The sequence below is a fragment of the Manis pentadactyla genome, assembly GCF_030020395.1.
Source record: "Manis pentadactyla isolate mManPen7 chromosome 15 unlocalized genomic scaffold, mManPen7.hap1 SUPER_15_unloc_1, whole genome shotgun sequence".
Classification (NCBI taxonomy): Eukaryota; Metazoa; Chordata; class Mammalia; order Pholidota; family Manidae; genus Manis; species Manis pentadactyla.
Genome location: NW_026644588.1, coordinates 4,356,549 through 4,381,893, shown reverse-complemented (window position 1 = coordinate 4,381,893; position 25,345 = coordinate 4,356,549). Strand labels below are relative to the sequence as shown.

General features: G+C 41.5%; 1 protein-coding gene across 1 annotated transcript; it reads right to left on the bottom strand.

The window, feature by feature from the left end:
* Positions 1 to 1,640: 1,640 nt before the first annotated feature.
* On the bottom strand, positions 1,641 to 24,877 carry LOC118909797 (zinc finger protein 420-like). Its single transcript, XM_057496417.1, is given in 5 exon segments — positions 1,641 to 1,880; positions 1,882 to 1,910; positions 1,912 to 4,316; positions 19,594 to 19,720; positions 24,730 to 24,877. Coding segments are annotated over 5 exon segments (2,691 nt in total). The 5' UTR covers positions 24,745 to 24,877; the 3' UTR covers positions 1,641 to 1,765.
* Positions 24,878 to 25,345: the final 468 nt, after the last annotated feature.

Genomic DNA, 25,345 nt, shown 5'->3' with positions numbered 1-25,345 from the left:
TAACATTTTATTAATGCCTTGAGGGAGGCTCAGAGCAAGAGAATAAATTACCTCTTAGCAAAAGCATGCCAGACGCCCAGAGGGGTGACGCTGTGTGTGTCAAGACGACCTCTGCCTTTGGGAACAAGACAGTGTTGACCGACAGCCTGCAAGCTGGAGATACATCGCTCTGGGAGAATATTCGGTCATAAGTCTTTATAGGACAAATGAGTTGCCTCTTTAAAACTGTCCCCACCCCACACTGGCTTCAGTAAATGTTAAGCCTACTTGCACTGGTCCTACTGCTCTACTGTGTAAATACCATACCAGACGTACGTGCGACGACAGGCATGACCATTTTGCTGAAAGGAATCTGTATTTGAAAACTGATATAATGAGTGGTAAGAAATACATATTTGGTTAGTCACATCAACAAATATGTATTTCCCAAGTATATTTGGTGTTCATCCATAGTTCCTGAAAATAAGGCAGTCTTAAAAGGTGAAATGGGTATTTTGTCATGTTAATGAGACTTTTGGACCCAAGGACAGGGACTGGAGGCTGACCGGACAATGGCCACCAATTCAGCCAATCATGACGATAGAAGGAAGCCCTCACGAAAATCCGCACGCGCTTGTCGCTGTCTCCTCTCTCTTGGGTCTCGGCCTTCAGTCTGAGAGAGCTTCTAAGCTTGGGGAACCCAGATGCCTTCCTGTCACTGAGCTAGCCCCCCAACTCCATGAGGATAGAAGCTTCTTTATTTAGGACCTGACCCTATTAGCTCTTCATCTGTGTTAACTTGTACCCTTTATGATATCCTTCAATAAATTGGTAAACATAAGTGTTTTCCTCTGTTGTGAGCCACACTAGCAAATTAATCAACCCGAAAGGGGAGACGAGGGAACCTCCAAACTGTAGCTGGCAGATCAGAAGTGCAGGTTAAGTGCCTGGGGCTGGCAACCCGGCATCTGGAGTGGGGGCGGAGGGCACTATATTTCACCCAAAATACATCCCTTTTTAGATTAACACAAAGTACCAAGTCACTTATCTGATTGCTACTAATTCGGATCATTTTTATAACAAATACTCTGAGAGTAACCTCAAAAAAGTTAGTGTCTTAGTGCTTTCTTACAAAAAACTTCCCTGGTTAGATTTTCACTTAAATAATTTTTAACATATGTTGCACCTGTAAAGTTACTTTCCATTATGATGACTGTCATGTTTTTACGGTGTTGTGTCTTGGACAATGGTGTTTCCATATTAATCATACTGGTATGTTTTCTCTCTACTATATATTTTCTTAGGTACAATATGTGAGGAAATGTTGACAGCTTTGCCATGGTCTTCCATTTGGAGATTTTTTTCTCTCTCCCATCTGAAAACCTTCATTACCCTATATTTACAGTATACACAAAACTCATTCCTATATGAGTGGGTCTATCAACTTTCAATTAATATGAGTTTTCTGGCGTGCAGACAGGCTTGAGCACAGCTTAAAGCCTTTGCCACACTCCTTGCAATTGTAAGGCTTCTCTCCAATACAAACTCTCATGCACATTAAGAATTGAGGGAGAAGTAAAGGATTTGCTGCATTCTTTACATTTGTAAGTTTTCTGTCCACAATGAATTCTCTGATGTGTAATAAGACATAAGCTCAGAGAAAAGGTTGTACCACATTCTTTATACTTGTAAAGTCTCTCTCCTGTATGAATTCTATGGTGCACAGAAAGACCTGAGGAACAAGGATTTGAAGCATTCTTTACATTTGCAAGGTTTCTGCGAAGAATTAATTCTGATATTCGGTACAGAGTGAGATCAACTTAAAGGCTTTGCCACATTCCTTACACTTGTAAGGCTTCTCTTCTGTATGAAATCTCTCATGTGCAGTAACATGTGAGGAAGAAGGATTTGTTGCATTCTTTACATTTGTTAAGGTTTCTGTTCAGAATGAATTCTCTGATGCCGAGTAAGGTGTGAGCGTCGCTTAAAGGCTTTCCCACATTCTTTACACTTGTAAGGTTTCTCTCCTGTATGAATTCTATGATGCACAGTAAGATTTGAGGAAGAAGTGAAGGATTTGCTGCATTCTGTACATTTATAAGGTTTCTGTCCAGAATGAATCCTCTGATGTCGATAAAGATGTGAGTCCCGCTTAAAGGCTTTTCCACATTCTTTACACTTGTAAGGCTTCTCTCCTGTATGAATTCTCTCATGCACACTAAGACTTGAGGAACAAGTAAAATATTTGCTGCATTCCGTACACTTGTACGGCTTCTCTCCTGTATGCACTCTGTGATGCACAGAAAGACTTGAGGAACAAGTAAAGGATTTGTTGCATTCTTTGCACTTGAAAGGTTTCTCTCCAGAATGAATTCTCTGATGTTCAGTAAGGTGTGAGCCCCACTTAAAGGCTTTGCCACATTCCTTACACTTGTAAGGCTTCTCTCCAGTATGAATTCTATTATGTGCAGTGAGACTTGAGGAACAAGTAAAGGACTTGCTGCATTCTTTACACTTGTAAGGCTTCTCTCCAGAATGAATTCTCTGATGCCGATTAAGATGTGAGCCCCGCTTAAACGCTTTGCCACAGTCTTTACACTTGTAAGGCTTCTCTCCAGTATGAATTCGATAGTGCACAGTAAGATTTGAGCACCAAGTAAAGGATTTGCTGCATTCTGTACATTTATAAGGTTTCTGTCCCGAATGAACTATCTGGTGTCGATTAAGTAGTTTGGCCCCCTTGAAGGCTTTCCCACATTCCTTACACTTGAAAGGCTTCTCTTCAGTATGAATTCTCCCATGCACATTAAGACTTGAGGAACAAGTAAACGATTTACTGCATTCTTTACACTTGTAAGGTTTCTCACCTGTATGAATTCTATGATGCACAGTAAGATATGAGGAATAAGTAAAGGATTTGCTGCATTCTTTGCATTTGTAAGGTTTCTGCCCAGTATGAATTCTCTGATGTCGAGTACGTTGTGAGCCCTGCTTAAAGGCTTTGCCACATTCTTTACACTTGTAAGGCTTGTCTCCTGTATGAATCCTCTGGTGCACAGTGAGACTTGATGGACAAGCAAAGGACTTCCTGCATTCTCTACATTTGTAAGGTTTCTGACCAGAATGAATTCTTTGATGCCGAGTAAGGTGTGAGGCCCACTTAAACGATTTGCCACATTCTTTACACTTGTAAGGTTTCTCTCCTGTATTGATTCTCTCGTGCACAGTAAGAACTGAGGAACAAGTTAAGGATTCCTCGCATTCTTTACCTTGGTACGGTTGCTTTCCAGGATGGATTTTCTCTTGACTATTTAAATGGGAAGATTCACTAAAGGCTTTCCCATAGTCTTTACATTTGCAAGCTTTCTCACCAGTGTGAATTCTGTGATGCTTAAACACTTTTGGGAAACGTTTGAATGTTTTCCCACATCTTTTGTATCTGGGAGGCTTCTCTCCAATGTGGATTCCCTGATGCACAATAAAGTCTGACCATTCCTCAAAGACTTGTCCACATTTACTACATGGGTAATGGTTTTCTGGAATCTGAGCTCTCTGATGTTCTCTATGGATTGATCCTCTGTTATAATTTATTTCAGGTTCTTTGGATTGATGTGTTCTCTCTTTAATGTAAATACCTTGGCAATTATTTAATTTAGAGCACTTACTAAAGGCCTGCTTATTTTTATTATATGTGGAAGGTTCTTCTTCACTGTCTAGACACTGACATTCACTAAGCAATGTTGGGTGGAGAGAGTCTCTCTGATAGTTATCAAATCTGTAGGTTTTAGCATGAGTGGGCATTACTGGTTCACAGAGGAAAAATGAATCCTTCTTTAAGGTATTTTCAATTTCAACGTATTTGCACATTTTTTCTTCATTGTATAGTTGGTCCTGAGGATTATATGACTGAATATCTAATGTACTGCTATATTTAAAATGGCTGAAATGATTATTTGCACAATGGTAGTCCTCAATTTTAAGATTTTCCAAGTTTTCTTTCTGAGATAATTTAGGTTTCAAAACTAGATGATGACATTTATTCACAGTAACATACTGTGCTACAACAGTAACTGACTTGCACTGGGTGGTGTCCTGAGTCACCCCAGGATGCGGGTCCCCACAGACAGGGAGGAGCTTGTTCCGGGGGCTCCTCCCGTGGCTCTGCACTCCTCCGTGACGGCCGTCCTGCCCTCCACGCTCAGCCTCACTTTTCCAGCATGCCCTTAGGTGTAAATGCCCATGGACACAGCTCCCAGATCTTCCAGGTGGCACTGTTTGGAAGGAGTCTTTTATGGCATGCTGGGGTAACAAGGCTGTTTTGGAATGAGAAGAAACTGCTGAAATATATAAGAAAATCAAATTATCCCACAAGAACCAGGTACATGTAACTTTAAAGATCTATGTAAAAATTAATACTATACATGTATTGTAGTGAATTTAGTAATCTACATAAGTGTTTTACACCTGAACAAAGTAACGTACATCAACTGTAGTTCAATTTAAAAGTCACTCTACTGATGGTAAATAGATACACACACATTGAAGCTTCTAATATTACTTGAGCAGAAAATATTTTTAATACTGGCATGGAGTTTAATACTCATGATCACTTAATGAACTTACAATAAGAAGGTATAATGTGCCATCAACAGCATTAAGTGATGAGCTGCACATATGCAGGAGTAGTTTTACGACCTGAAATTGTTGTCAACTTTTAAGAGATTGTTATAAATTTAACATGTTTTATGTAATATCCAAGAAAATACACATAGAAGACACTCAAAGGGAAACAATAAAGAAAAGAATGCACAATCATGGAAAAATCACTAAACACAAAGGACCGCAGAGGGAGATGACCATGTGGAACAGATACCAGAAAACACACAGAAAGTTTTACAGAAAAGCAATGGACAATGCTTGCCTTCCCATTCACTAAGTTTAAAAGGGATTAAACTCCCATGGAAAAGAGGAGAGAGGCTGTGTGGATTAAAAAGACAAGGACCAACTGCAAGCCTGTCGACAAGGGACTCACTGCAGATCTAGAAACACAGAAGCTGACAGTGAAAATGATGGTCAATACGAAAGGTAACCATGAGGTAGTAGGAGTGGCCATTCCAGTTAAACTGGACTTTGTGAAACACTATGAAGCACACAATGATAACCATGACATAATGATCAATGAGACCCTCACAGAAAACTACTGAAATACTGTGTATTTCTGCATCCAATATCAGAGCTCCTACATAAAGGAAACAAATAGTGACAGTATTGAAAAACGGCAACAAAATAACAAGAGGAAAACTCAATATCTCACAATCAGTAATGGATAGAACACCTGGAGGAAGATCAATAAGGTGAAGAGGTAATTGAGATATAATAAATATGCTGAACACTCACCAAACAACAGAAAAAACAATCTTAATAAACAAATGGCATATGATAGAGAACAGATGACACACTAGCCCATAAAACAAGTGTAAGCAGTTTTAGGAAAACGTACATCTTACAAAGTATCATTTCTTTTTTGGATCTTTTCACTGAAGTATAGTTGATATGTAATATCACATTGGATTCAGGTGTACAACAGAGTGATTGGACCAGTTTAGACATAACTAAATGCTCACCATGGTGGCGTAGTTTCCATCAGTTACCAAACCAAGTTACTAGAGTATTTACTGGCTATATTCTCTATGCTGTCTTTTCATCTCATAACTGTTACTTATATGGTTGATTAATAAACAGAAGAAGCAGGAATATACTATGGAGAAGAGACAGTCTCCAATAAACACTGTTGTAAAAGCTGGACAGTACATGCAAAAGAGAATGAATCTACATAATTGTTGTATACCACTCAAAAACTAAACTGAAGCGAGATTAAAAGACTCAAATATGTGACCTGAAACCATAGAATTACCAGAAGAGAACAGAGCAGTTAACTCTTCAACACAGTCATTACAAATTTTTTTTCTTGGTATGTTATGTCCAGGAAAGGGAAAACAAAAGAAAAATTAAAAAGTGGGATGACTTAAAGGTTCTGAGGAGCAAAAGGAAAAGAAGTCAACCAAATTAAAGGAAGATGTACTGGGTAGGACTATGTATTTGCAAATGATTTGTCTCCTATGAGGCTAATACCCACAGGTAGAATAAATTCACACAAATCAAGGTCAGCAAAAGAAATAATCCAACTAGAGAATGGTCAAAGGACTGTAATAGACGTTTTTCCAAAAAAGACACATGAAAAGATGCTCAACTTCACTAATCAACAGGGCTATCACTTCACAACAGTCAGAATGGATAACATCAAAAATATAAGACATAATAGGTGGTGGTGAGGATGTGGGGGAAGGGAACCTCCTACACTTCTGGTGGAATTGTAAACTGTTCTGGCTGTGACTGACAGAAGTTTGGAGACTTCTCAAAAACTAATGACAAAAAACACTTAATGAACATTAATTCCACTACTGGGCATCTAGAGAAGACAAGAAAATCTCCAACTTTAACAATAACCAAGATATGATAGCTACCTATATCCAATAATAAATAAATGGATAAAATTATGCAGTATATTTATAATGGAGTATTACTCAGGTATGAAAAAGAAAATCTTGCCACTTACAACAACATAGATGGATGAAGAGGACATCATGTTAACTAGTAAGCCAGACATAGAAAGACAATGACCTTAGGATTTCAATTTTATGTGGAATGGAAGAAATAAAACAGAAGTAGCCCCCAAAACAGAGACAATAGACTGCTGGTATCCTTTGCAGGGGTGGCAGAACGTGTATGTGTGAAATAGGAAAAGGGGATAGAAAGGTAGAAACTTGAAATTATAGAAAAAGTATCAGTTCTCATCACGATGGTTTGAAACCAGAAACAATAACAAAAAGAAGGAAAGTAAAAAAAACTGCAGTAAGTAAACTACACAATCTTACAACACCAATGTTCAGAGATGACACAGGCAAAGAAAATTAGAACACATTTGAGACAAACAAAAGCAAACACACAATGTACCAAAACATTTGGGATAAACAGAAAGCAGTATTAAAAAGGGTAATTTATACCAATGGGTGCTTATATCAAGCAATGACAAACATCTCAAATCAACAACCAAAATTTATACATTACGAACTACAAAAATAATAATTACTAAGTCCAAATTTACCACAATAAATAAAATAAGGGCAGAAATAAATTAAATGGAAAATAGAAAATAAATAGGAGAAAAATATATTCAGTGAATCGAATAGTGCTTGTTTGGAAAAAAATCAATACTGAGAATCCTTATATAAATTAACAAAAAAAAACTGGAGAAGACTCAACCAAAATCCGAGGTTAAAGATGAGACAATACAACAGATGCAAAATTAAAATGGACAACAGATTTTTTTTTTAGAAAAACAATATGCCAAAAAATTGGATATGTAGACGAAATTGGATTTGTAGAAGAAATGGGTAAATTCTAAAAACAATATACCAATATTTAAACTTGAAGACATGAATATACTAGAAAAAGAGATTAAAAGCAGCTCCCAAAAGAGCCCTTTTGCACTGGAGATGGCCTCCCCTGTTAATCCTAACACTGACAGAGAAAAATTAAACCCATTCTCCCTAAAATATTCCGTAACTTAAAAGGCAGGAGTATTTCCAAACCCTTTCCTATAAGGCCAATGTGACACTGGCACCAGAGCCAAGACACAACCAGAACAGAAAGTGACTCAAAGCTTCTGATGACTACGGATGCAAAATCCCTCAAGAAATCCAAGCACACAATCGGATGGCACAGTGCAGGCTCAGGCAGCAGGACAATGCGGGAGTCATTCCTGACGTACAGAATGTTTCAACAGAGAAGAAAAAAATAACCCTTATACTACAGCACAAGAAGGACAGGAAGAAAAATACGTGATTATCTCAACTGATGTAGAGAAGGCTTTTGAGAAGTTTAACAATCTTTTAAAGATAAAAACACTTATCAAGGGAGGAAGAGAAGTAAACTACCTCAACATCATAAAGGTTATATGTGTAAAGCCTAAGGCAAACATTATACTCAACTGTGGAAACAAAGATTTTCCTTTTCACTCAGGAACAGGAAGGATTCACTCTTTCACTGCATCTTTTCAACATACCGCTGGAAGGCCAAAGCAAAACAATTTTCGGTAATAAAAACAAAATTTACCCAATTATGCAGAAGGAATAAAATGACATGAATAAAAGGGAAGACATCCCATATTCATGGATAGGGAGAATAGTTAAGATGCCCTTAGTAGCAAAACCATTGATCAGATTCAATGCAGTCCCCGTATCATCTCAATGACATTCTTCCCTCAGAAATACAAAACAAATCCTAAAATGCATGAAAATCTGGAGACCAGGGATAGTCAGTACAAACTTCAAGGATGTTGGCGTAAGGCTTCCAGTCAATCCCAAATATGTAAGAAGGTGACAGTAACACAGAGAGACTAGGACTTGCATAAGCAGACACAGAGACTAACTGAAGGAGAAAGGCCAGAATTAAATGCCCGTGTCCTGTCAAGTGAGCTGTGACAAGAGGGCCGATGGTACACAAAGCAAACGATTTTTTTATCAATTCTGGTCATGGGAAAAATGAAGTAGGACAATTTCCTTATAACATTTCCTTATACAGAAATCAACTCATTATGGATTACAAAATAAATATGACTTAGAAAAGTGAAACTATCACACAAAAGTGTTTCTCTCACACAGAGAATATAGATTGATAAACAAATAGAGGTGAATTAAGACTACTTCCAATGTATTTACCCACTTTGAAACAACCATCAACTATTGTTAATACAAGGTATTAACAAAATAGGGTTGACAGGCACAGTCACACAATTACATACCTCAGTTTATTGGCAGTACACCTACGTTTGATTATATCTGAACAAATCCACCTCCATAGTTACTTAAGACATATTGAATTTAACACTGTCATCTGGAGGAGTGACAAGATCAAGACAGAGACATGGGTTATTCCAAACTTCAATCCCCTTCACAAGAAGATGGACCAGTTAAACATCTCAGACTAGACACCATGTGGTCTGGGCAGGGGGAGCTCAGGACCCGACCCCAGAGCCTGGGAGGGTGGCATTAGAAGGGGGAGGGGAGTGGCCGCACTGGGCAGCCCACCATGCAGGACCCCCAGACCTGCAGACTCTTCAGTGGGAACAAGAGCCTCAGGTGGACACCCTGCCCCCCAACACTGCTGCATATTGATCAGGAAGCCCACTCAGATTGCTCCTCCCATAAATCACCACGGGATCCCTGAGGCCTGACTGTGGGGTCAGACAGAGAAGGGAGCACAGTTCACAAGCACCAGGACCCCGATGCTACTGTCTGCAGAGACACACCACAGGTTCTGTGCACATTCAGGGACGAGCCAGGACCCCACCTGGCCACGAGCAGAGGTGGCACTTCTGCCTCCTGTGGGCCCACAGTCCACGAGCTGGGCTGGCTCTGGAAACCATTTCTTACCCCTCCCTGGGCAGACAGGCAAGCTCACAGCCACATCCACCTGCTGAGGGAGCCCCCAGACCCACGTGAGCAGAGAACCCGGGGAGCTGAAGGGCCCTTCCTGCAGCCACTCACGGACGCAGAGCCAGGCCGGCAGTGCTGCCCAACCGTTCAGGAGAGTCTCTGAGGCCACATGCCCAGGGATCCTGAACAGTAACCCTGGACAGCCTTGGTACCACGCAGAGGGCACCACCCAGCCCTGGAGCCCAGCCTACCGCCCCACCCACGACGGAGCCCAGATCAATACTTTCTGAGCGTGGAACACAATCCGCGGCCTCATCCAGGCAGACAGACCAGCCAGGAACCCCACCGTCATGAGCAGAGCCCGTGGACTCAAACAACAAGGAGGCCCTGACAGCATCCATGACTGACCCTGGACCATCATTTCTACCCCCACCCAACTTCGGGACACAGCTGGGGGCCCCCTTCTATAGTGACAGCACAGCTGGTGCCCTTGTCCTACAGCAGAACACAGCGGCCTTCTCTGACCACAAAGCCCGGCCTGCAGCCCGGCCTGGACACAGAATCCAGCCGGGGGCACCGTCTGCTCAGGCACCCGTCAGACCCGAGGGCCTGCAGGGCCCAGCCCTTCCTGCCCAAGCATCACGTACACCCAGTGGCCCCGTCCTGCTTGAGCAGGCAGCCTGGGACCAGCCAGAGCAGTGAGGCCTGCAGGGCCCAGATAACGGCTCCCTGGTCACAGAGCACAGCGAGCACACCCCCCACCCAGGAGGGGCGCTGACCCGGGGCCCTGACTGCAGGAGTGCAACCCCGGGGCCGCCCAGCTACAATCCTGATTGCAGAGGCCAGGCAATGGCTAAACAGGGAACTGATACCAAGCACTGCCTGCCCAGGGACACTCTCAGAAGGGCCATCCATTACCCCAAGCTGTTCTGACTGGTGAAGGTCTATTCCTGGTGAAGTGAACTATTTAATGTCGAAGAGAAAACCACTTCCGCAAGTGTACTGATATTAATTCAAGGAATCAATGATCATGTAGAGACAATCACGACACCAATGGAAATGCTTAATGCTCCAATACCTAATCCTAGACATAGAGATACAGAAACTTTCTGACAAGTAATCCAGAATTCTCTTATTAAAAAAGTTCAGTGAACTCCAACCACATAGACAACTACATGAAATTAGGAAACAGTGCATGAACTAACAAGAAGTTCAGTAAAGGAGTAGAAATTATTTCTTCCTGTCTCTCTCGCACACACACACGCACACACAAATCTTAGAGCTGGAGATTGCAGCAAGTGAACTCAAATTCAACGTTAGACTTAACCAAACAAAAGAAAAGAATTGGTGAATTAGAAGAGAGATAATTTGAAATTTCTGAGTCAGAGACTAAGAGCAAAAAGAACAAAAAAGACAAGAAAATTTACAGGACTCAAAACTCAGCAAAAGAAAAAAACATGCATTCTAGGAATCCCAGAGGAAGAGAAAGACAAAACAACAAGAAGCTATTTTAGGCATGATGGGCGAGAACTTCCCGAACTTGGGGAGAAAAATGTACATACAGATTCTTGAGCAACAAGGGGCCCCCTTTAAGTTAAATCCAAAAAGATTGACAATCATTATAATTAAATTATCAAAAGTCAAAAAGAAACAAAAAATTTTGAAAGGATCAAGAGAAGTTGACTCACCATGTACAAGCGATTCCAAATACATGGCAGTTTTCCCTTTCTCTCTCTTTTTATTTTTGGTATTCTTTATTTTTTATTAAGGTATCATTGATATACACACTTATGAAGGTTTCACATGAAAAACACTGTGGTTACTACATTCACCCATATTATTGAGTCCCACCCCCCCACACCCCATTGCAGTCACTGCCCATCAGTGTAGTAAGATGCCACAGAGTTCCTACTTGTCCTCTCTGTGCTGCACTGTCTTCCCCGTGACCCCCCCACACCATGTGTACTAATCATAACACCCCTCAGTCCCCTTCTCCCTCCCTCCCCACCTGCCCTCCCACACCCCTCCACTTTGGTAAAGGGGTTTTACTCTGTTTTGTTCCTTCAGTTTTGCTTCGTTGTTATACTCTAGAAATAGGGGAAATCATTTGGTACTTGTCTTTCTCTGACACGGCAGTTTTCTGAACAGAAAGTTTCTCGCTTCTTCCAGTATTCTTCAAGTGGAAATAAAGATACTAAGTGTAAAAATACGAATGTGTAAAAAAACTCACTTCTCATGGTAAATATATACTCAAAGTTAGATTCTCTAATATTGTAATGGTGGTTGTGTCCTTTACACCTATAGATCTGTGGATAAAATGAGGGTTCCTGTGGCCAGGATTCTCACCTGGCCCTGGTTGACTGGCTCACTGCACACCTGTGGGCAATACATGGCTGTTGACTCTATAAAAAGAGCTCCACCCAGTGCTCTGGGTGCGACGCGGTGGCACGGCTGCAAGGCTGCAGGAGAGCAGAGCAGAGGCTGGAGTGGTGGCAGCGTCAAGGACAGAGGCCCAGAGGATGGCTGTGTGGGGCAAATGTGCGGGACGGCTGTGAGGACAGAGGGACCCAGAGGCAGAGACGGGCTTGCTGTATGCAGACTCACTCTGAGTGAGTGGGATTCTAGTGACTGACCTGCCACCTGGAAATAAAGTTGGGTATAACCCTTTCATCCCCAAGAATGTTTTGCTGTCATTTTCTTTGGTCACACTGAATCCACAGTGAACTTGCCTGGGACTGAAACCCATTGGCAAGACACACCAAACTTACAATAAATTAAAATAGTCTTGACCATAACAATTTATTACTAGATATATGATATTAAAAAACATAGATATTAACACCAAAAAGCTAAAATATGAGTAGGGAGACAAGAGAAATGTAAAGTTTGTATATTCCATCTAATTTAAGTGATTATCACCTTCAAATAAGGCGCTATGCATTCAAGGCATTTTACCTAAGCCTCATGGTGAACACGAGGGAACCTGCTATAGTAATTACCCAAAAGATTAGAAGGCACAGCCAATAGGATATGAAAAGACATCAGAACAGAAAAAAAGGCAGCAGGATAAGAAACAAGGACAACAGGTACACAAAGCAATTATGAAATGGCAATATTAAGGGCTTATCTATCAACAGTTACTTTAAACACAAAGGGATTCATATCCAGTTAAAAAGATACAGAAAGGCTGAGTGGATAAAAAGACAGACAAGGTCAGGAATATGCCAGCCAGAAGAAATTCACTTTTGTCTTATAAAAGCACTCATGGACTGACGGAAGTGATGGGAAAAGACATTTCAAGCAAATGGTGTGCAAAACAAAAAGACAGATAAGTAGTTTTTATCAGACAAAATAGATCATAAACTAAAAATGGTAGAGACACAGAGAAGGTCATTACATTATGATAAAGAGGTAAATACATCAAGATCATCAAAAATTATATATATATGCACCAAACATTAGAGCAACTAAACATATAAAGCAAAATTTAACAGACATTATTGTATTAAAAAATACAACACTGGGGACATGAATACTGCACTCTCAAAGAGGGACGCATCATCCACAGAATCATAAAGGCAACAGTGGAACTGAACAGCACTACAGAACAAACGGACCTCAGAGAAACACACGGAACATCCCACCCAACAACAGCAGAATCCATATGCTTCCTCAAGTGCATACAGAATATTCTCTAGGATAGATGATATATGTTATGCCAGGAAACAAGTCTTAGTAAATCAAAGAAGACTGTAGTCATACAGATTATCTTCTCTGATCACAAGAGCATAAAACTAGAAATAAACAAGAGGAAAACCAGAATATTCGCCAACACATGGAACTTAAACAACACTCTTCAACAACCCAGGGACTGAAGAAATTAAGAGAGGAAATTAGTAAGTTCCTTGAGACAAAAAAGGAGGCATATCTGTCACCTTACAGGTTGTAATGAGACCAGTTCTAAAAGGTAATTCATAACAATAATGACCCATATTAAAAAGATCTCAAATGCACAACCTAATTCTACACCTTAAGGAACTAGAAAAAAGAACAAAATGAGCCCAGAGTTAGCAGAAGGAGGAAATAAAGATCAAAAACAGAAATAAGTAACAGGAAGGATTAATGAAAGTAAGACTTGTTTCACTGCCTGGGTGAACAATATTGAGAAACCATTTGTCACACTGACCAACAAAATAGAGAAGGGACCAAATCAACACAACGGGACATGACAAAGGTGCCTCCTGACACCACAGATATTCAAGGGATGAAAAACGGCCTCTATGAACAACTATACACCAACAAATTAAACAACCTAGAAGAAGTGGAAAAATTCTCAAAATATACAATAACCAAGACTGAATCAGTAAGAAATACAAAATCTGAATAGATCAGTTACTAGAGTAAGGAGAGTGATTCAGTAGTAAAAAATCTTCCAAAAGAGCAAAGATCAGCAACAGATGCCTTCAGTGGTAAATTTTACCAAACATTTAAGACTTAACAGTAGTCCTCTGCGCTCTTCCAAAAAATCACAAAGGAAGAAACCCACCCAAATTCACTTGGCCAGGCCAGCATCACCCTGACTCCAAAACTAGGAAAGGACACTATAGAAAAGAATGTATATAAAAATAATAATAATAGAGAAATGTGGTATCCACATATAAATCAAGTTTAAAAATCAAATGAATATTCATATTTGAACTGACTGTGTATAGTTCATAATGCATTAACAAAACCGAAAGCTTCTGTGATGACTGCCCTTGCACTGTTCACCATGTAACTTATTCACTATGTAAGAATTTGTACTCCAGGTAAGAATTTGTTCGTTATGCATCAGAAGATTGGAGACTGACGAAAATTAGGCTTGGGGTGGATTAATGATTGTGCATTGAGTATTGACCCCCCTATACAGAAATTTATTGTGGTTAACAACTATTTGATCAATAAATATGAGAGATGCCCTCACAATATATATATATATATATATATATATATATATATATAAACACACTTCCAATTGTAAAATAAATAAGTAACCGGGATGTAATGTATAGCATAAGGAATATAGTCAAAATATTGTAACAACTTGGTATGGTGATACCTGGTACCTAGAACTATCATGTATATAAATGTTGAGTCGCTGTGTTGTACACCTGAAACTAATGTAATGCAATGCTGTTGTCAACTACCCTTCAATAAAAAAAAAAAAAAAAAAAAAAAGAAAAGAATGTATAAGCCAATTATCACCGACCAACACAGATGTGAAAATTCCCAACAGAATATTGCTGAACTGAATTCAGCAGTTCATTAAATGGATCTTTCACGATGATCAAGTGGGACTTATTCTGGAACATAAGAATAGTTCAACATGGGCAAATGATGTAATAGATTCCATTAATGGAAAAATAAAATAAAAAGCATCATTATGATTATCTCAATAGGTACAGAATAGCATTTGATAAAATTCAACATCCACTCATAATAAAAACTCTTAACAAATTAGGCCTAGAAGGAACATATCTCATAATAAAAGGCCATATTTGCCAAGTTCTCAGTAACATACTCCATAGTAAAAGGTTGAAACCTTTTCCTCTAAGATCAGGAACAAAAGGAGCCTTCCCATTCCTACCAATCCTACTGGAATAGGATTCCTACCAATAGTTACTGGAAGTCCAAGTTTTAGGAAGAAGTAATAAAAGTTATCAGGTTTAGAAGGGAAGAACTTTCTGTACTTGCAGATGACATGATTTTAGAGAGAAAATTCTGAAGGTTCAACCAACAAACTCCTAGCTCTAGTCAATGAATCTGGTAAGGTTGCAGTATGTAAAATCAACAAAGAAAAAAATCAATAGAATTTCTATACATGGACAATGAGTCTTCTGAAAAGAAAATGACCTGCTCCCATTTATGACAGCATCAAAAACAATAAAATACTTAAGAATAAATTAAACTGAAGAGGTCAAAGATCTCTTTTCTGAAAACTCTAATAAAACAATTGATGAAAGAAATCTAAGATAAGAATAAATGGAGTAGTATCCGATGTTCATGGATTGGAAGGACTGATATTATTAATATGTCAGTACTTCCAATACACCATCTATATTTTCAATGCAATCCCTATAGAGATGCCAGTGGTATTATTTACATAATTAGAAAAGACAATCCTGAAATTTACATGAAGCCACAAAAAAGATCCCAAATAGCCAAAGAAATCCTGAGAAACACTAATTAAGAGGCACCACACTCTGACTTCAAGGTGTACAATAAAGCTAGTCATCAAACCAATATGGTACTTGCAGGGAAACAGACAAACAGACCAATAAACCAAAATACAGAGCCCAGAAATAAATGGAATCATACTGCATCAACTATTATTTGACAAAGGTGCCAGGAATATTCAGCAGAGATAAGACAATCTTCAAGAAATAGTGCCAGCAAACAACAACAAATGTTGGCAAGGATGTGGAGAAAGGGGAACCCTCCTAACATTGCTGGTGGGAATGTAAATTAGTTCAACCATTGTGGAAAGCAGTATGGCGGTTCCTCAAAAACTAAAAATAGAAATACCATTTGACCCAGGAATCCCACTCCTAGGAATTTACCCTAAGAATGCGGGATCCCAGATTCAAAAAGACAGAATCACCCCTATGTTTATCGCAGCACTATTTACAATAGCCAAGAAATGGAAGCAACCTAAGTGTCCATCAGTAGATGAATGGATAAAGAAGATGTGGTACATATACACAATGGAATATTATTCAGCCATAAGAAGAAAACAAATCCTACCATTTGCAACAACATGGGTGGAGATAGAGGGTATTATGCTCAGTGAAATAAGCCAGGCAGAGAAAGACAAGTATCAAATGATTTCACTCATCTGTGGAGTATAAGAACAAAGAAAAAAACTGAAGGAACAAAACAGCAGCAGACTCACAGAACCCAAGAATGGACTAACAGTTACCAAAGGGAAAGGGACTGGGGAGGGTGGGTGGGAAGGGAGGGATAAGTGGGAAAAAGGGGCATTATGATTAGCATGTATAATGTGGGGGGGGCACAGGGAGGGCTGTGCAACACAGAGAAGACAAGTAGTGATTCTATAGCATCTTACTACGCTGATGGACAGTGACTGTAATGTGGTAGGTGGTGGGGACTTGATGATGGGGGGAGTCTAGTAACCATAATGCTGCTCATGTAATTGTATATTAATGATACCGAAACAAAAAATTTTAAAAAAAGGAAAAAAAAAGACCATATAACTCCTGTTACAAAACATAGGAATGATGCTCTTTGACTTGGGTCTTGGTGATTTTTTGGATATGACACATGAAGCATAAGCAACAAACACAAAAATAAACAAATGAGACTACATCCCATGAAAAAGCATCTCCACAGCAAAAGAAAATAGCAACAAAGTAAAAAGAAAACATATGGAATGAGAAAAACTATTTGCAAACATTCTATTTGATAAGGGTTCAATATCCAAAATACATAAAGAAACCATACAACTCAAAAGCAAAATGAGAAATGACCCAATTAAAAAATAGGCAAAGGACCTGAACAGACATTTCTCCAAAGATTTAGAAAAGTCTAGAAGGTATAAGAAAACATGCTGAACATCAGTAGTCCTTAGGGAAGGGAAATGCAGATCAACACCACAATAAACAGCACCTCATGCCTGTTGGAACATCATCATCAGGCAAAAGACACCTCGTGCTACTATGGATGTGAAGGGGGCTCTTGTTGACTGTTGGTGGGACTGTAAACTCTTACAGCCATTATGAAACAATTGGAAGGATTCCTAAAAAATTAAGAGAACAGCTATCATCACCCAGAAATTGTACTTCTGGGAATATATACAAAAAAATAAATAAATAAACCGCAAATTCATAAGCATCAGCACCACCCCATGTTAACAGCAGCATTATTTACAGCAGACTACACATGGAAAGAACCTAATGTCCACTGACGGATGTGCGGATGAAGATGTTGTAGTACATATATAAAATGGAATGTTACTCAGCAACTTAAAAAGGAATCCTAGCCCTGGCAATAACGTAGTTGGACCGTGAAGGTGTTACAGGCTAAGTGGAGTCAGTGAGTCAGTCAAACACAAATACTATATGATCTCACTTATCAGTGGGATTAAAAAAACAAACTCAAAGAAAAAGAGACAAGACTTGTGGTGACTGGACACAATGGATAGGAGGAGGGGGAAATAGGGGAAAGTGGTCAAAAGCTAAGAACTTCCAGCTGTATGAAAAATGAATACTAGGTAGAAAACGTACAGCATGAGGCCTTCTGCCCACACTGCTCAGTGACAGACAGGAGAGATCAGAGACGAAGTACCAAGCGAGGTCATCACAGGAGGACAATTTTTTTCTTTCTTCTTCTTTTCTTTTTACTGCATCTATTAAAGATGGCTGTTAGTTGAAAATGTGCTCATCATTTCACAACATATATCAGTGAAACCAACCTGCTGTACACCTCAAAGGAATAGTGACATACGTCATGTCAACCCTTGAAAACACACACATGCCAATGGAACTGAACTGAAGGCCCAAACATAAGGCTGCGTGTAGACACTCAACTAATATTTGACAAAGGATGCAAAATATTCAATGAAGAAAAAAAAGAGTCTCTTCAATAAATACCATGGGAAAACTGGATAACCATATGCAAAAGAATGCAACTGGAGCTCCCCTACTCACGAAAAATTTATCTTGAGATGTACTGAAGACTTAAATTTAAGATGTGAAAAAACAAAACTCCTACAAGAAAAGATTTGGAGAATGTTCTCTGATACTGGTCTCGGCAATGAGTTTTCAGATATGGCACCAAAAGCACAGACTTCCTAAGAAAAAACCAACAGGACATCGAACTAGTGAATTAAAAGCTACCCAACAGCTAAAGAAACAATAAAAAAATGAATAGGCAACCTACAGGATGGAAGAAAATATTGGCTGACCAAGTATCTGATAAGGGCTTAGTAGCAAATACAGGATTTCATATAAGTCTATAGGTAAAAAATAATCTGATAAAAAATGGGCAAAAGACCCAAATAGTCGTTTTTCAAGACAGATTTCGAATGACCAACAAACACATGAAAAGATGATCAACACTGCTGCTCATCAGGGAAATGCCCGTCCAACCCACAGTAACTCTCCCTTCATACCTGTCAGAATGTACCTATCAGAGAGCGGTACAAGGGCTGGTGAGGACGCAAAAAAAAAAAAGAAAAAAAGAAAAAGGGAACCTGTGTAGTGTTGCAGAACTACAAACTGTAGCAGTGACTTTGGAAAAGAGTTACGAGGTCTCTTCACAAATTAAAAACACAACTACCATGTAATCCAGCAATTCCACTTCTGGGTGTGTATCTGAAGGTGATAAAATCAGGATTGCAAAGAAATGTATGCATCCATAATGCCCCGCACTGTTGTTTACATTAACCAAGGCGTGGAAACAAGCCAAGTGTCCATCAATGGGTAAATCAAGTGTGCGACATAGATCTACACACACATACACACACACAGTGGAATCCTATTTAGTCATCAAGGAGGAAAGCCAGCCATTTGCACACATGTGGATAAATCTTGAGGTCTTGGAGATAAATGAAGTCAGTCAGAGAAACAGAAATACCACATGTTCTCACTCATACGTGGAATATTAAAAAAAAACAAACCCGAAGGAACAGGACAGACTGGTAGTTGCCAGGTGCTGCAGTGGGCGGAGAGAGGGGGGAATGGGGACACTAAAATGACCAATTCCCAAGTATAATGCGAATTAACTTCTGGGGACATAATGTTCAACAGGGCCCCTTGAAATAGGCCAGAAACATTCTTTACAAGTTACTGATCATTAAAGTAATAGGGCAACTGTCAACCAAACAGGAACCATAAGAATAAAATAAAGTGTCAGAAGGCACTTTACAGAGATGGGCAGTTATGAGGGACCACAGGTCATTTCCCCTGGAGGCACCAGTAAGTTAGTCAACAAAATGTTACTGAAGGAGCTCAGCCTGTTAAGGCCAGTAGGTAATTCTTTACCTCCTTGTCTTCCTCCATCCAGGACATGAAGTTGCCCCTCCAACCTCCACACCCCAATTCCTAATCCAATTTCTCACCCACAGACACCAGGTTCCTGTAGTTCTCCTGCATCACGCTCCTGTACAAGGCCCGCTGGGCAGGCGCCAGGCATTCCCACTCCTCCTGGGAGAACCTGACGGCCACGTCCCCGAAGGTCAACAGTCCCTGATGTGTAAAGAACAAAGGAACAAAAATAACCACGTTTACCAAGTGGCTATAAACAGAGTCACAAGCTGAGTCAAAGTGACAGTGAGAGGTAAGAGAACTGGTCTGGGCCTGGGTGAGTGACCGGAAGGATTTTCAACAAAACAATATTCTATAATGTTCCTTTAACGTTGAGGAAAGAGGATGATGTAAATCCACAAAACCACTGTAGACACTATAATTATATGGGAGATAAGGCATATAATTGAGGAATCAATACAGGCATGTACATTTTTAAGTACCAAGTCAATAACGTACCTATTAAATTGTATATATTTCTCAATGGCAGTCATGGTCCACTAGAAGTTTACCTATCAAATTTAATATGTAGAACAATGAAGATCTCCTGATTTTAAAATGCAGAGAATGATTCAGGTATTCTGCCTGGTTCCTCAGTTTCTGCATTTCCAGCAGGCTCACCAGTGAGGCTAAGAACTCTCCCTCCAAGGGCCACATTTTTGAATTACAAAGCAGTGAAATACCATGGGGAAAATATTCATAAGTAGCACTGAACTAAACATTTTATGGCAAAAGGGGTCTCTTAAATCACAGCAAGAAGGGCACCCACAATCCACTTAGGACATTTACTATATGCTAGATGGTACTCTAACAGCTCTTCATGAACTGATGCACAGTACTCAAAAATAATCCACAAGAACATTAATCTCACTGACATATGAGGATATTTTTTTAAACACACAGTAAATAGTAGAGCCTGGTTTTAACCCACTTTATCCAACCTAGAATTTATCAAGAGGAATACACAGATGAGTATTGTCATCAACCTGAAAGGAGGCTCACAGCAGTTTCCTAAACTGAGAGGAACAGACACAAACGAACCAACCAGCACAGACTTGACCTAGTAACTTCTACATTTGAACACACATCCCTATATTAAAACCTAAGTATGCAAGTTAAAACTAAGAAGGCCAAAAATTCTGTCAGAAAATAAGACATATATTCATTTGCAAATCCATTTATCATTTATGGATGATGCTTTTTCTATCTTTAAATAAAGGAAACCCAGACAAATGATAAAAACTAAAATTAAAGCTACTGTTTCTGACTCTTCTATTTCCTTGAATCTTTTTGCTACATTTATCATAGGTGCCCAGTTATGTTTTAGAATTTGAAGACACTAATACATATGTTAAGTATATGATATATATGTTCTTTTCTTTTTGAAAATGCAAAATATAATAAGAAACAGTAGGTCTGTGACAGGAGTGGGGCATGAAAAGCAAACTTGCACAACCCAGGCTGCCTGGTGGAGACCCCCACTTGAGCCAAAATCAACAGGGAGCAAAGGAGACCCCCTTCATTTTCCAAAGCAAACTACAAGTGCAGTGAAACTGAGAAGAAAATGGAGTTTTCTAGACTAAATAGGGTGGTTTGTGAACATCTCTCAGCAAATTCTCTGAGATCCTTAATGACAAGTGGGAAATTACTAACAGGAGGATATGGCACAGAGCCCCTGAGCCAAGTGGACAGATGTTCAACATACAAATAGCACAAACTGTGATTACCTGCCCGAGGCCCACAGATCACATCACTGCTGTGATATTGTGTAAAACAAGAACAATAGTCAGTCATAATTTGAATCCAAATATGTGAAAACAGCAATGATGATTGCCTTATAAAAGATATTAAAATGTGACCCATGCACAACATTGTATCTCCAGAGCATGAAATCTGGTGTTGTTTTATGATCTGCAGATTTTTGTGAATTGGTATTAGACTATTTTTAAACCAAATGTATTATCACAAGATCCATTCAATCCCAACAGCTATTGTCTGAAACTCAGAAAGTTACCTTTTCTACACATGCTGTTTCCCTAACTTCAGGAGGGTCAACAGACCCAAATTTACAGGCTACAGGGATTTTCAGCATGACCACAATTAGTGTCTCCCTTAATCACAACATGTCCAGAGTTAGAGAAAACGTTTCTAGTCTGGCAGCAGGAACTCAAATGCGCTGATTCTGCACAGGATGACAGGATCCAAACAGTCATCCTGCTTTTTATCACAAGCATGAACGGGTTGTAAGCACAAAGTTAGGAATCCTGAAATTTAGTTTTTGATTCCTGTAAGGCGGCTGGACAAGGACATTCATCTCAGAACTGCATTCCTTTCTGCGTCCCTTAAAAATCAGGTTTCATTATCATGTTGATTAAACACCAAACTGTCTTGTCAATGATATGAAATCACATTAGGAACCATCTCAAAAGGGTGTGAGGTGAGGGACCCCAACTGCCTTGTTAGCTCAGCTCATGCCTCTGCAATTATTCCTCCTTCCTGCGTGGCTTTGATACTGGACTGAGCTCACACCCGGGAGCATCACTTCTTTCCAACAGGATCAGTGAACCAGACTCCTGACAGCCCTGCTCTCATCACAGACCCCGCCTCTCCAGCAGAAATACAAAACAGCCCCTCTTTCCTGCTGTGGGGACGCCCAGCTCCTCGGAAGGGCAAGTGCCCAGGGCAAACGCAGAGCCAGGCCTCGGGATCCTGTGACCTCACCGCCCCTTCCCCTACAGCAGCTAAGGGAGCGCGGGCTTAGGGGGGACACCTTCAGAGAGCCTTTTTCAGTTGCTAATTACAAAAAAAACAAAACCATCACAAGCTTCTAGGGAGCTTCTCCACGGGGCCCTTTGGAGTGTTTGTGACCCTTTCTCCAGGATCCTGCAGGCGGACACACCTGAAAGTGACCCGTGTGAGGACAGTCGTGGCAACCCTGTCACAAAGTGAGCAGCACAGTGAGCGCTGGGCCGAGGGGCGGGAGCACAGCAGGCGGGTCTCACGGCCCCTCCCAGAACCTCCAGGAGGAGTCACGTGACCGAGCAGAGTGGGGGCTTCCCGACCTTCAGGCTTCTGAGCTGCTCCTACATTTAAGTTGAGCGAGGTCCCGGAAGGGGTCTTTCTCCCCCTCCTCCACAGCCTCGGACAAGGACACAAAGCGAGGAGGGCCAGGAGAGAGAGTCACTGAGCAAGGGGACAGTGCGCTGTGCAGGCAGCCGGGGGGCCAGGCCCAGCCCCGCTTATCTGAACGCTCGGTTTTACAGGAAGTGGGAGGGCGGGGTTAGCAGGTTCAGATCAGATCACTGCTCGGGTCTGTGCAGGCTCTGACTCTAGTGCAGACAGGAAAACCCACGGGGGCGGCTGTGTGTGTGTGTGGAATTCTACTGATCAAGTGAACGAGCAAAGGTCATTCTCACCCAAGTCTTGGTGTCATTTGCTCGGATGTCAGCTTCGGGATTTCCCAGCTCTGTTCTCCTTTTCCCTTTAGGCAAAGGGTAGGTATAAGCCCACCTAGGAAGGGCATTGGCTTCCAAGTCTCCCTTTTTCTCTGCTGCTTGTATCTTGCTAACCGCCTACTCTAACCAGCAGACAACTGAACCTCCTGAGCAGGATTTTCAGAGAGATTCAAGTAGAAGTTAGAACATGCTACCAATAGTTTACACTACTTCAGTGGACTGATTTACACAACCCAGCTTCACTTAAATTTGATTCATCTGCACAATTCAGTGCCAACAGGTACAGATATTTTGTAACAAGTAAACATAAGCAAATGCTGACACCCCACTCATGACCAGAAGTAGAAACAGAACAGTGTTCATAGGGGAAAAACACAAAAGGATGAAGGTCAAATCTAAAAGAGATTTTGTTCTACTTTTAACTGTCAGAGAAGCCGGTGCAACTTAATTCACAAGCACTGGATGATGACCACAGTTCTCCAAATCTATATTTTCCCCCCCAGAATTCAGAGCTATAATCCCTGGTTGCAATTCCTGCTGACCAGGGTTCAGGCATTCCCACTCCTCCTGGGAGAATTCTACGGCCACAACCATGAAGGTGAGATAAGTTACCGAGTGGATAACACCAGAGGTCATAATCTTTCCTAAGGTGAGAAGACAGAGCAAGAAAAACTTGCTCTGACCGAGGTCAATGTCCAGCTTTATCCCATGAGACCATTCCCAGCACAGTAAGACGCCCTGAAGTGTGTTGTGTGAATCTCAGGGAATATGACCTATGACCCACAGAACTACATCAAAGACTGTCTTTCCGCAACATCAATTACACATTACAGGCACCGACACAGGCATACACAGTGTTGAGAACTGTGTTTAGAGCCTACAGAATACTTGTGTATTTGTCTTAGATGGAAAGTTTAGGTAACTTAGAAATGCACTCCTCACATTCCAACGTGAATTAGAATTTCACTACAGGGAACTGGACATCTAAAAATGCAGCTGCTTATTCAGGATTTCTGGGATGGGCTTTGAGCCTGCTTTTCTAAGAAGGCCTTAGCCCAGAACTCCGGTTCCGTTTTGAATAACAAAGAGGGAGAACTCCAGTGAAAGAACCCTTGTGAAACATTTTCCTGGCAATTTCAGATTCTAATATAATACCAATAAAATGGACATACTCCTTAGTGAACATTTACTAGTTACATCATTCTAACAGCTTTTCATAAATTAATACAAGAAAACGAAAATTATCTGTAAGAAGCATATTCTCTTATGAAATTATTTTGCCAAACAGGCAGTAAACGGCAGCAATGAGGTTTTAAACACATTATCTGGCTCCTGATCAGACTCACCCGCATCCCTCCCAGGTTACGTTATGTAGGTACAACTATCTAGGTGACAGCCCTCCTCCTGGAGTAATGCGTCCAGCTAAATTCTTTTCACGCAGTTGTGGGTGGGAGGTCAAAGATTCATTCTGAGTCTTTCGTGCCCTGATGGTTTTGCAACTCATAAACTACTCATTTTGTCCCAATGGCACATCTTGGGGTGGCCGACCCTTGTACACACCTAAGCCTGAGTTGCATTTTTAAAAGAGGTTTCAGAGCAGGTGAGCACACTGGGAAGGCAGGACGTCAGAAGCAGAGAAGGAACCGAGCGCCAGTTCTAAACGCAGAGCAGCTCAGGGGGAAACGCGGGCCCAGCCCCGGCCGGACGCACCCTCACCTGGGCGGCCGCCATCTCCGCCTCGGCCTCGGGCTGCTCGGGCTCCTCCCCCACCGGGCGCTGTGCGGACACGGCTCACGGCCCCGGAGACGATGCGCGGACAGCCGGCCGCGGGCAGGACCCTGACACGGGGCGCGGGCCGCCCTCCGGGCCCGGGTCTCAGGACGGACGCGGGAGCGCGGGGCTCAGGGACCGCGGGCACCGGCTCCGCCCCGCAGGGAGCTGGAACTGTGCACAGGCCCGGCACCCGGCGGGGGCCCGCGGGGACAGGCGAGCTCACCGGGCGCGCGGAGGGGAAGCCCCGGGAAGAGGCCCCATAGTCGCGCCGCCCCGACCGCGGGACCCACGCCTCCCGCCGCCGCGCCGTCCGGAAGCAGGAGCGGGACCCGCCCTCCCCGCGGGGGCGGGGCCAGGACGCCCGAGCAGCAGGGCCGGCGTCTCCCCGCGCACTCGAGGCCCCGAAAGCGACCTGGGGCTCCGCCCCCTGAGGTTTGAGGGAGGGCGGGGCGCCGGGGAGGCTCAGGCCGTCAGTGACGGGCGCTGTCCGGGGTCTGGGTCTGTAGCGGTGACCCTAGGGGGGCTGACACTGCCCGCCGGGCGTTAAACCCCAGGCAAC